The sequence below is a fragment of the Bufo gargarizans genome, chromosome 9, assembly GCF_014858855.1.
Source record: "Bufo gargarizans isolate SCDJY-AF-19 chromosome 9, ASM1485885v1, whole genome shotgun sequence".
Classification (NCBI taxonomy): domain Eukaryota; kingdom Metazoa; phylum Chordata; class Amphibia; order Anura; family Bufonidae; genus Bufo; species Bufo gargarizans.
The window spans coordinates 192,479,453-192,493,101 of record NC_058088.1 but is presented as its reverse complement, the minus strand read 5'-3'; the positions used below and the strand labels follow the sequence as shown (position 1 = coordinate 192,493,101).

The following is a 13,649-nucleotide window of genomic DNA, read 5'->3' as shown; positions in this document are numbered from 1 at the left end:
TACCAAACAGCTCAACAGACAGTATCACACAGGATGGGATTAGATACACAGCTCAGCAGACAGTATCACACAGGATGGGATTAGATACACAGCTCAGCAGACAGTATCACACAGGACAGGATTAGATACAGCAGCTCAGCAGACTATATCACACAGGATAGGATTAGATACACAGCTCAGCAGGCAGTATCACACAGGATAGGATTAGATACACAGCTCAGCAGACAGTATCACACAGGATGGGATTAGATACACAGCTCAGCAGACAGTATCACACAGGATAGGATTAGATACACAGCTCAGCAGACAGTATCACACAGGATAGGATTAGATACACAGCTCAGCAGACAGTATCACACAGGATGGGATTAGATACACAGCTCAGCAGACAGTATCACACAGGATGGGATTAGATACACAGCTCAGCAGACAGTATCACACAGGACAGGATTAGATACAGCAGCTCAGCAGACTATATCACACAGGATAGGATTAGATACACAGCTCAGCAGACAGTATCACACAGGATGGGATTAGATACACAGCTCAGCAGTCAGTATCACACAGGATAGGATTAGATACACAGCTCAGCAGACAGTATCACACAGGATAGGATTAGATACACAGCTCAGCAGGCAGTATCACACAGGATAGAATTATATACACAGCTCAGCAGACAGTATCACACAGGATGGGATTAGATACACAGCTCAGCAGGCAGTATCACACAGGAGAGGATTAGATACACAGCTCAGCAGACAGTATCACACAGGATGGGATTAGATACACAGCTCAGCAGACAGTATCACACAGGAGAGGATTAGATACACAGCTCAGCAGACAGTATCACACAGGATGGGATTAGATACACAGCTCAGCAGACAGTATCACACAGGATAGGATTAGATACACAGCTCAGCAGACAGTATCACACAGGATGGGATTAGATACACAGCTCAGCAGACAGTATCACACAGGATGGGATTAGATACACAGCTCAGCAGACAGTATCACACAGGATAGGATTAGATACACAGCTCAGCAGACAGTATCACACAGGATAGGATTAGATACACAGCTCAGCAGACAGTATCACACAGGATAGGATTAGATACACAGCTCAGCAGGCAGTATCACACAGGATAGGATTAGATACACAGCTCAGCAGACAGTATCACACAGGATAGGATTAGATACACAGCTCAGCAGACTATATCACACAGGATAGGATTAGATACACAGCTCAGCAAACAGTATCACACAGGATAGGATTAGATACACAGCTCAGCAGACAGTATTACACAGGATAGGATTAGATACACAGCTCAGCAAACAGTATCACACAGGATAGGATTCGATACACAGCTCAGCAGACAGTATCACACAGGACAGGATTAGATACACAGCTCAGCAGACAGGATTAGATACAGCAGCACGCCATGACCTTGGAGATTATGATGACATTAGAAGCTGCTGCTGGTGTTGTTCTAATGAGACCTAATTCACCTGTTGGGTGCAGCCTCTCCTCAGCTTGTAGCTCTCCCGTGTGGCCGGCAGGGGCGCTATTCCCAGAGACTTGTCTGTGTACGGAGGGTGCAGCTCCTCAGTGTGGCCGGCAGGGGCGCTGGAGGGCGCTTCGCTGACAGTGGAGGCTCCAGACCCCGGCAGAGCGGAGAGATGAGAGCAGCGTCCTGAGCACAGCACAGTGAGTACACCCCCGGGGCCCCTGCCGCTTGTGCTGTGTCCCCCACTTGCTGATCAGTATGGGTCTATAGTAATCTCTTCTTTGAAGGGTGAGGTGTTGCTCCTGTGGGGGGTGCCTTGGTCTGAGCATGCTGGGAGTTGTAGTGTTATCTCAGGTTGGAGTCAACCAGTGTGTAAGCCACAGTTCGCACCTTCCCCATGCAATGTCCTGCAGCCTTCCAATACACCCTGGGGCACTGTTTGCAACATCTCTGCTTGTGGTCAGTGAATGGAATCATTCTTGTTTACATGCAGTGGCTGAACACCAGTGCAGACCTATCTCACAGCTGAGGGTTTGTTCCACTTGTATCCAGTCTAGACAGTTCAGACTCCAGACTGATACATTGTAACAAACCACCAGGACAGATGGGGGATATGTGCTGCTGATGTGTGTACATCACAGAGGATTGTCCGGACTGGATACAATGTAACAAACCTTCAGCTGTGAGAAGTATGACATCTGTGTCTAGGGGCGGCAGGTGATGACCCCCGTTGTCTGTGTCACTTCTCACTATTCTTTTCTGTGCGGATGCTGGAAATTTTTAGTAATTTTTTAACCTTTTTTTCCAGTTTTTGTCCCGGTGTGCCAGGGGTTAACGCGCCTCCCTGCCCCGTGTGTGGTCCGCTCAGATATCGCAGGTTATTAATTTTGGGCTTGTGTCGCTTTTCTAGCCTCGCCCTCATTGCCGTACGCAAGGGACCTGTGGACCTCGGAGCTAAAATTAGGGCTAAATACACACTGTAGTAATGAGGGACGTGGAAGGGATAGGCAGTGCACTTAAAGGGGCGCTCCACTCCTCTAAAAATGCCTAAATTAGCAGTTCCCTGGTATAATTACAATTGCTGGTATCCGGCCCGAGAGCAGTCACATCAGAGACTGCTGTTTTATGGTCGTCTGTGAATGCCCTAAAATATCCGCCACGTCGAAGAAAAAAAACCGGATGCCGCTGCAGGGATTCCAGTACCATTCAGCGATTGTGCAGGGAGGGGGAGGTGTTTTTAGGGTATGTGTTCCTTTAATGGCTCTTCAGTGCAATGTGATTGGTTGCTATGGGCAACATGGCTGGCTGACAACTAACACGGCCTCTGTCAAAGCTGAAGCAGGGGTTGTCACCCAGCTATGGCGTGATGGATCACCATGCTACTGTTCTGTCAGCCTCTAGGGGGCGCATGCTGGGACATGGTCGGGGCCCGCTCCATAGTGAGCTATAGTGAGACCTTCCTGACTACAGACCCAGCTTTCCCAGGGACGGATAAAGAGAGGGGAAGTCCAGGACTTGATGTCTTCAGTCTGTTCTCCTGACTACTAATCGTGTACTTGGTGTCACTTGTGACACATAAGGGGTGTGGATCTCACATCTGATCACATGTCATTATATCAGTGATGTCATCAGCAGGGGGCGGGGCTGTGACAACCTCTTAGACAGGATACACAGGCAGGTTGTCAGCAGTAATAGATGTTACTGTAGTATAAGGTGTGTGGTTCTCATGTCTGATCCCAGTGTAAATCTATCAGGGATGTGGAGAAAATCCCGGCGCGCTGCACTGCGGACTGGTATAAAACCTGTTATCGGGAATAAAATAAAAACATGATGATCAGCAACGCGTTTCAATGGCGGTCCGCCGTCCTCATCATGGTAGGTCCAAGATGTAGATACACAATGATGACCGGGAAGTAAATGGTATATAACTGGTTAATACACTGCTAAATACATAACGCATGAAAAGTATATAAAGGAAACTAAACGTGATCCCAGCATTAGGATAACCGCGGCAAAAAAGGGAAATGATTAAAACAAGCCAGGAAGTGACATCACAAGCGTTACCGCAGAACAGGTAAACATTATTGTGCGCACCAAAAAGAGAGTGGAGGGGGAACGGTGAATAGACACAGCTATGCCAACTTCATGAGAACCCCTCCGTCGCGCGGCCTCCTCGGCCCCTCCATTGCTGATTGTGGTTGGGGTGGGGGGTCTGATGAAGAATGCGAATCTGATTTAGGGGTCTGCTCTGAGGTCTGTTGGAAAATATATATTTTTTTTCTTATTTTCCTCTTCTAAATCCTAGGTGCGTCTTATAGTCCGAAAAATACGGAATGCACCATTCATTTCCGGGTCATCACTGTGTGTGTATATATCTTGTACCTACCTTGATGAAGCAGCCTGATGGAGGCGGACCACCTTCAGAACGCGTGATTGTCATGTTTTTATTTTTCATAAGACATTTTATACCAGTGCCCAGTGCAGCGCGCCGGTTTTCCCTCTTCTTCTGGGCGTTCTTCTCCACGTGTCTCCTCCGGCCTGGTGACCTCCTGTCCAGGGAGTGACTTCACTATCATACTTACCTGGATACTGCACACAGACATCTGAAGATTTTACACTAGGGAGCGCCCCCCTTCTCTTCTCTGATCAATGATGTCATCAGCAGGGGGCGGGGCTGTGACAACCTCTGTTTGCTTCTGTCTCCACTGAGTGGGTCGTGCAGTTGGCCCCGGGGCCGTGTTGTTTACCAGAGGGCCCCATGTCTGATGCGCACGATGCAGGGGAGGTGGGCGGCTGATGAGGCTCCGCTGCAGATGATGATTCACTCACTTCATGGAAAAATATTATCTGTGAAAAATTTAACCTCTTCTCCTCAGTTTCTTACAAGTAGCGGGTAAATCTTGTAGAGTTTCTAAGAAAAAATAGGATAATTCAGGGACTGGGACTATTCCTGCTGAAGGACCTTCCTTAGAGGGGAACTCCACTTAGAAAAAAAGTAAAAAAATGTTGCAAATTACATTGAAATAAGTTTGCAGACACTTTGTGTTATCAATCTGTTGTTTAAATTGTAACTCAATGAGTCTTCTACTCCAGTCACAGCCAGAGCTGCATTGAAATCTATCTGGTGTCCTGTTGCAGTGCATTGTGGGAGCTCAGATGGCGGTCACACAGCTACAGCTTAGTTGCAGCTCGCATAACTTACTGCAAAGTGTTTATAACCCACAATCATTTTTCCATGAGCAGCCAATGGTATTGTGAAGGCAGCTTTGGATGTGACTAGAGGATAAAGCACTATGAAGTTGCAATAGGAAAGAAATCCTATATTTCCTTTCCAGTTCCGTCTGTCAGCTGCAGCACTTTATGTGGCGGCACTGGCGGGGTGTGCCCGCTCTATACTGCTGAAATGTGCGTGGCATAAACCACCCTGAACCCCGAGGGGCAGCCGGAGCCAAAACATAGCGCCAAGTAAAAACCATTGCACTGCCCAAAAATTACTGCTGACAGGTCACATGTCACATCTGTGTAAGGAAAAGCTGGGTGCCAGCCTCTGGGGGTGGGGGGAAGGGCGGGGAGAGAGTCCTTCACAAGCCAAGACCTGGTGACTTACAAGAGGAAGATGCTGGAAATGAAGGGGGGGGGGGGGGGGGTACTGAGAACTGATTACAGGGAGACAATAACTAGGCAATGTCATAGAGGTCTGAGCGGTACTTATATAGATGACCTATAGTGTGCTGCAGTATAATAGCAGTCATATCCTTGTACATAGGAGACAGTACTATAGTAGTTATATTCTTATACATAGGAGGCCGTATTATAGTAGTTATATTCTTGTACATAGGAGCAGTATTATAGTAGTTATATTCTTGTACATAGGAGGCAGTATTATAGTAGTTATATTCTTGTACATAGGAGCAGTATTATAGTAGTTATATTCTTGTACATAGGAGCAGTATTATAGTAGTTATATTCTTGTACATAGGAGCAGTATTATAGCAGTTATATTCTTGTACATAGGAGGCAGTATTATAGTAGTTATATTCTTGTACATAGGAGGCAGTATTATAGTAGGTATATTCTTGTACATAGGAGGCAGTATTATAGTAGGTATATTCTTGTACATAGGAGGCAGTATTATAGTAGTTATATTCTCGTACATAGGAGGCAGTATTATAGTAGTTATATTCTTGTACATAGGAGGTAGTATTATAGTAGTTATATTCTTGTACATAGGAGGCAGTATTATAGTAGTTATATTCTTGTACATAGGAGGCAGTATTATAGTAGTTATATTCTTGTACATAGGAGGCAGTATTATAGTAGTTATATTCTTGTACATAGGAGCAGTATTATAGTAGTTATATTCTTGTACATAGGAGGCAGTATTATAGTAGTTATATTCTTGTACATAGAGGCAGTATTATAGTAGTTATATTCTTGTACATAGGAGCAGTATTATAGCAGTTATATTCTTGTACATAGGAGGCAGTATTATAGCAGTTATATTCTTGTACATAGGAGGCAGTATTATAGCAGTTATATTCTTGTACATAGGAGGCAGTATTATAGTAGTTATATTCCTGTACATAGGAGGCAGTATTATAGTAGTTATATTCTTGTACATAGGAGGCAGTATTATAGTAGTTATATTCTTGTACATAGGAGGCAGTATTATAGTAGTTATATTCTTGTACATAGGAGCAGTATTATAGTAGTTATATTCTTGTACATAGGAGGCAGTATTATAGTAGTTATATTCTTGTACATAGGAGGCAGTATTATAGTAGTTATATTCTTGTACATAGGAGGCAGTATTATAGTAGGTATATTCTTGTACATAGAGGCAGTATTATAGTAGTTATATTCCTGTACATAGGGGCAGTATTATAGCAGTTATATTCTTGTACATAGGAGGCAGTATTATAGCAGTTATATTCTTGTACATAGGAGGCAGTATTATAGCAGTTATATTCTTGTACATAGGAGGCAGTATTATAGTAGTTATATTCCTGTACATAGGAGGCAGTATTATAGTAGTTATATTCTTGTACATAGGAGGCAGTATTATAGTAGGTATATTCTTGTACATAGGAGGCAGTATTATAGTAGGTATATTCTTGTACATAGGAGGCAGTATTATAGTAGGTATATTCTTGTACATAGGAGGCAGTATTATAGTAGGTATATTCTTGTACATAGGAGGCAGTATTATAGTAGGTATATTCTTGTACATAGGAGGCAGTATTATAGTAGGTATATTCTTGTACATAGGAGGCAGTATTATAGTAGGTATATTCTTGTACATAGGAGGCAGTATTATAGTAGTTATATTCTTGTACATAGGAGGCAGTATTATAGTAGGTATATTCTTGTACATAGGAGGCAGTATTATAGTAGTAATATTCTTGTACATAGGAGGCAGTATTATAGTAGTAATATTCTTGTACATAGGAGGTAGTATTATAGTAGTTATATTCTTGTACATAGGAGGCAGTATTATAGTAGTTATATTCTTGTACATAGGAGCAGTATTATAGTAGGTATATTCTTGTACATAGGGGCAGTATTATAGTAGTTATATTCTTGTACATAGGAGGCAGTATTATAGTAGGTATATTCTTGTACATAGGAGGCAGTATTATAGTAGGTATATTCTTGTACATAGGAGCAGTATTATAGTAGGTATATCCCTGTACATAGGAGGCAGTATTATAGTAGTTATATTCTTGTACATAGGAGGCAGTATTATAGTAGGTATATTCTTGTACATAGGAGGCAGTATTATAGTAGTAATATTCTTGTACATAGGAGGCAGTATTATAGTAGTAATATTCTTGTACATAGGAGGTAGTATTATAGTAGTTATATTCTTGTACATAGGAGGCAGTATTATAGTAGTTATATTCTTGTACATAGGAGCAGTATTATAGTAGGTATATTCTTGTACATAGGGGCAGTATTACAGATATATCTATAGTTTTTCCTGGAGGTTCCTCCTGAACTTGATTTGCGTCTTGTGTATAAATATTGATTAGCATATAAATATCTTCGTGCCCTTGGTTGTCTCTTTGTACGCGCAGTCTCTCTTTGCTTTCATTATCTGAATCTTATCTCTCGCCCGCGTTACGTCTGATGTCACTGGGTGAATGACGTGTGCAGCGCACGATCAGCACTGAAATAACAACTATTATATGATCACACCTAATGTGTTTTTATATCAATAAGGAAGCACGCCGGGGCATGGAGAAATCGGTAGGCATGACTAAGGCTACTTTCACCATGGCGTTTTGATTTCGGGGCTCCCACAAGCGGTTCAAAACTGATTTAGATTTGCCCTTAATGCATTCTGAATAGGTAAGGATCGGCTCGGAATGCCTCCGTTTGCCTCCGTTCCGCCTCCATTCCGCTCTGGAGGCTGCCTGCAGCGTTTTGGTGTCCGTCGAAACTGAGCCAAACGGATCCATCCTGACACACAATGTAAGTCGATGGGGCGGATCCGTTTTCACTGACACAATATGGCACACTAGAAAACGTATCCATCCCCTATTTACTTTCAATAGTGTCTTACTCCGCACCACATCGCAGACAGAAAAACGCTGCGCACAGCGTTTTTCTGTCCGCGATGGGGACGCAACCAAACGGAAAGGAATGCATTTTGATGACTCTGTTTCATTTAGTTCAGTTTTGTCCCCATTGTTAATGAATGGGAATAAAACTGAAGCTTTTTCTTCCGCTATTGAGATCCTATGACTGATTTCAATAACGGAATTGAAAACGCTAACATAGTAACATAAGGCCGATAAAAGAAATCTGTCCATCCAGTTCGGCCCGTCATCCTGCAAGTTGATCCAGGGGAAGACAAAAACCCCTGTGAGGTAGAAGCCAATTTTCCCCACTTAAGGTGGAAAAACTTCCTTCCCGACTCCAATCAGGCATCAGAATAACTCCCTGGATCAGCGACCCCTCTCTAGTAGCTATAGCCTGTAATATTATTACGCTCCAGAAATACATCCAGGCCCCTCCTGGACTCTTCTAGTGACTCCACCATCACCACCTCCTCAGGCAGAGAGCTCCATAGTCTCACTGCTCTTACCGTACAGAGTCCATAGTCTCACTGCTCTTACAGTATAGAGTCCATAGTCTCACTGCTCTTACAGTATAGAGTCCATAGTCTCACTGCTCTTACAGTATAGAGTCCATAGTCTCACTGCTCTTACAGTATAGAGTCCATAGTCTCACTGCTCTTACAGTAGAGAGTCCATAGTCTCACTGCTCTTACAGTATAGAGTCCATAGTCTCACTGCTCTTACCGTAGAGTCCATAGTCTCACTGCTCTTACAGTATAGAGTCCATAGTCTCACTGCTCTTACCGTAGAGTCCATAGTCTCACTGCTCTTACAGTAGAGAGTCCATAGTCTCACTGCTCTTACAGTAGAGTCCATAGTCTCACTGCTCTTACAGTATAGAGTCCATAGTCTCACTGCTCTTACAGTATAGAGTCCATAGTCTCACTGCTCTTACAGTATAGAGTCCATAGTCTCACTGCTCTTACAGTAGAGAGTCCATAGTCTCACTGCTCTTACAGTATAGAGTCCATAGTCTCACTGCTCTTACAGTAGAGAGTCCACAGTCTCACTGCTCTTACAGTAGAGTCCATAGTCTCACTGCTCTTACAGTAGAGTCCATAGTCTCACTGCTCTTACAGTAGAGTCCATAGTCTCACTGCTCTTACAGTAGAGTCCATAGTCTCACTGCTCTTACAGTAGAGTCCATAGTCTCACTGCTCTTACAGTAGAGTCCATAGTCTCACTGCTCTTACAGTAGAGTCCATAGTCTCACTGCTCTTACAGTAGAGTCCATAGTCTCACTGCTCTTACAGTAGAGTCCATAGTCTCACTGCTCTTACAGTAGAGTCCATAGTCTCACTGCTCTTACAGTAGAGTCCATAGTCTCACTGCTCTTACAGTAGAGTCCATAGTCTCACTGCTCTTACAGTAGAGTCCATAGTCTCACTGCTCTTACAGTAGAGTCCATAGTCTCACTGCTCTTACAGTAGAGTCCATAGTCTCACTGCTCTTACAGTAGAGTCCATAGTCTCACTGCTCTTACAGTAGAGTCCATAGTCTCACTGCTCTTACAGTAGAGTCCATAGTCTCACTGCTCTTACAGTAGAGGTCCATAGTCTCACTGCTCTTACAGTAGAGTCCATAGTCTCACTGCTCTTACAGTAGGGTCCATAGTCTCACTGCTCTTACAGTAGGGTCCATAGTCTCACTGCTCTTACAGTAGGGTCCATAGTCTCGCTGCTCTTACAGTAGGGTCCATAGTCTCGCTGCTCTTACAGTAGGGTCCATAGTCTCGCCGCTCTTACAGTAGGGTCCATAGTCTCGCCGCTCTTACAGTAGAGTCCATAGTCTCGCCGCTCTTACAGTAGAGTCCATAGTCTCGCCGCTCTTACAGTAGAGTCCATAGTCTCGCCGCTCTTACAGTAGAGTCCAGAGTCTCGCCGCTCTTACAGTAGAGTCCAGAGTCTCGCCGCTCTTACAGTAGAGTCCAGAGTCTCGCCGCTCTTACAGTAGAGTCCAGAGTCTCGCCGCTCTTACAGTAGAGTCCAGAGTCTCGCCGCTCTTACAGTAGAGTCCAGAGTCTCGCCGCTCTTACAGTAGAGTCCAGAGTCTCGCCGCTCTTACAGTAGAGTCCAGAGTCTCGCCGCTCTTACAGTAGAGTCCAGAGTCTCGCCGCTCTTACAGTAGAGTCCAGAGTCTCGCCGCTCTTACAGTAGAGTCCAGAGTCTCGCCGCTCTTACAGTAGAGTCCAGAGTCTCGCCGCTCTTACAGTAGAGTCCAGAGTCTCGCCGCTCTTACAGTAGAGTCCAGAGTCTCGCCGCTCTTACAGTAGAGTCCAGAGTCTCGCCGCTCTTACAGTAGAGAGTCCAGAGTCTCGCCGCTCTTACAGTAGAGGGTCCAGAGTCTCGCCGCTCTGACAGTAGAGGGTCCAGAGTCTCGCCGCTCTGACAGTAGAGGGTCCAGAGTCTCGCCGCTCTGACAGTAGAGGGTCCAGAGTCTCGCCGCTCTGACAGTAGAGGGTCCAGAGTCTCGCCGCTCTGACAGTAGAGGGTCCAGAGTCTCGCCGCTCTGACAGTAGAGGGTCCAGAGTCTCGCCGCTCTGACAGTAGAGGGTCCAGAGTCTCGCCGCTCTGACAGTAGAGGGTCCAGAGTCTCGCCGCTCTGACAGTAGAGGGTCCAGAGTCTCGCCGCTCTGACAGTATAGGGTCCAGAGTCTCGCCGCTCTGACAGTATAGGGTCCAGAGTCTCGCCGCTCTGACAGTATAGGGTCCAGAGTCTCGCCGCTCTGACAGTATAGGGTCCAGAGTCTCGCCGCTCTGACAGTATAGGGTCCAGAGTCTCGCCGCTCTGACAGTATAGGGTCCAGAGTCTCGCCGCTCTGACAGTATAGGGTCCAGAGTCTCGCCGCTCTGACAGTATAGGGTCCAGAGTCTCGCCGCTCTGACAGTATAGAGTCCTCTTCTATGTTTGTGATCCTTTTCCATGTGAGTGTTTTACCCTTTAGTATGTACGGGTGACTTGCATTATTCCTTCCCATGTGCATAACCTTACATTTTGTCAGAGTTAAACCTCATCTGCCACTTATCTGCCCAAGCCTCCAATCTATCCAGATCCATCTGTAGCCGTATACTGTCCTCTGTAGTGTATATACAGTATACTGTCCTCTGTAGTGTGTGTGTGTGTATATATATATATATATATATAATATACTGTCCTCTGTAGTGTATATACAGTATACTGTCCTCGGTAGTGTATATACAGTATACTGTCCTCTGTAGTGTATATACAATATACTGTCCTCGGTAGTGTATATACTGTCCTCTGTAGTATATATACAGTATACTGTCCTCTGTAGTGTATATACTGTCCTCTGTAGTGTATATACTGTCCTCTGCAGTGTATATACAGTATACTGTCCTCTGTAGTGTATATATACAATATACTGTCCTCGGTAGTGTAGATATACAGTATACTGTCCTCTGTAGTATATATATACAATATGCTGTCCTCGGTAGTGTGTATATATACAATATACTGTCCTCTGCAGTGTATATACAGTATACTGTCCTCTGCAGTGTATATACAGTATACTGTCCTCTGTAGTGTATATATACAGTATACTGTCCTCGGTAGTGTATATACAGTATACTGTCCTCTGCAGTGTATATACAGTATACTGTCCTCTGTAGTGTATATATACAGTATACTGTCCTCGGTAGTGTATATATACAATCTGCTGTCCTCGGTAGTGTATATATACAGTCTGCTGTCCTCTGTAGTATATATACAGTATGCTGTCCTCGGTAGTGGCCGTATATACAGTATACTGTCCTCGGTAGTGGCCGTGTATACAGTATACTGTCGGTAGTGTATATACTGTCCTCTGTAGTGTATATACTGTCCTCTGCAGTGTATATACAGTATACTGTCCTCTGTAGTATATATACAATATACTGTCCTCGGTAGTGGCCGTATATACAGTCTACTGGCCTCTGTAGTATATATACAGTATGCTGTCCTCTGTAGTGTATATATACAATATACTGTCCTCTGTAGTGTATATACAGTATACTGTCCTCTGTAGTGTATATACAGTATACTGTCCTCTGTAGTATATATACAGTATACTGTCCTCGGTAGTGTATATATACAGTATACTGTCCTCGGTAGTGTATATATACAATCTGCTGTCCTCGGTAGTGTATATATACAGTCTGCTGTCCTCTGTAGTATATATACAGTATGCTGTCCTCGGTAGTGGCCGTATATACAGTATACTGTCCTCGGTAGTGGCCGTGTATACAGTATACTGTCGGTAGTGTATATACTGTCCTCTGTAGTGTATATACTGTCCTCTGCAGTGTATATACAGTATACTGTCCTCTGTAGTATATATACAATATACTGTCCTCGGTAGTGGCCGTATATACAGTCTACTGGCCTCTGTAGTATATATACAGTATGCTGTCCTCTGTAGTGTATATATACAATATACTGTCCTCTGTAGTGTATATACAGTATACTGTCCTCTGTAGTGTATATACAGTATACTGTCCTCTGTAGTGTATATACAGTCTACTGGCCTCTTATGTGTCAGTTACTTTAGTGTCATCTTCATAAATGGATATGTTACTGTGCAAGCGTTCTGCAAGATCGGTAATAAATATATTGGAGGATAGGGCCCAATGTGAAAGTAGCCTAAGTGCATATGTTTTCGCGGAGGGCGTGTTCTCATAGACGGGGAGTCCACCCTGTATGAGTGGGGATGTCCGTGTCTCATGTGGTGGTACACCTCGCCTGCCGATGACCGGGTGGTTGTCGGGGACGTCTTGGTCCCTTTTCTCCAGTAGTAGATGATCTGAGCTTTGTGTCTGAGGAGTCGGGATTTTGGAAGGAGCCGTATAATCCTGAGCGTCAGGCCGCCCCTACCTGCTGACTAATCCCGTCTCAAGTCATTATGGGTCCGCGAGCGGCTGCTCAGACTCTTGTGTAAGGATCTGCACTAATTAGTCGCTCTAGGAAATTTCCGGTCTTAAACCCGGCAGCCGCTTCTCCTACTACAACAACAACAACATTCTTGACCTTCGGAGGATTCCTTACAGTGACGGCGGCGGCGGGAAAGATATTTCCCGTAATCCTGTTAACTATTTAATAACTGTTAAAACTTGGATGACCGGAATGGGGTTTCTGCGCTGTCGTAACTACACAGGTTAACCCTATAAGAGCCGCATAGATTGGGTCTTAGTTTTGAGCACTTTGGTTTTTGGTTTCAGAATGCTGCTTTGTTTTCTTTGCAGCCGTACGGTAAAGTGAGCACCGTTCCCATGGCAACCAGAGAAACAGACAATCTCTCTTACCCCTACCATAAAGATGGAGGTCTGTCCTTGGAGATGACTTGTGGACGGACTTGCGTGAGGTCACTAGACCAGGGGGCGCCGTCGAACCTTTCGAATCAGTTTTGATAGGACGTTGTAAGGATGTCATTATCTGACCCTACTGACAGCGTCCCTTTAAATCCATTGATGTCCCCCATACTGTCTCATAAAGTAATGATCATGGAGGGCGGTTTCTGCACTTCCCG

The 13,649-nt window shown here is 44.5% G+C and overlaps 1 protein-coding gene across 1 annotated transcript in view; it reads left to right on the top strand.

Moving 5' to 3' along the window:
- The first annotated feature begins 1,612 nt into the window (after nt 1-1,612).
- LOC122945990 (dual specificity testis-specific protein kinase 1-like) overlaps nt 1,613-13,649 on the top strand; it is a 36,344-nt gene continuing 24,307 nt past the window's right edge. Inside the window, exon 1 of the mRNA XM_044305246.1 lies at nt 1,613-1,705. Coding sequence (XP_044161181.1) covers nt 1,705 — 1 coding nt within the window. The 5' untranslated portion in view covers nt 1,613-1,704. The remainder of the gene's footprint in view (nt 1,706-13,649) is intronic.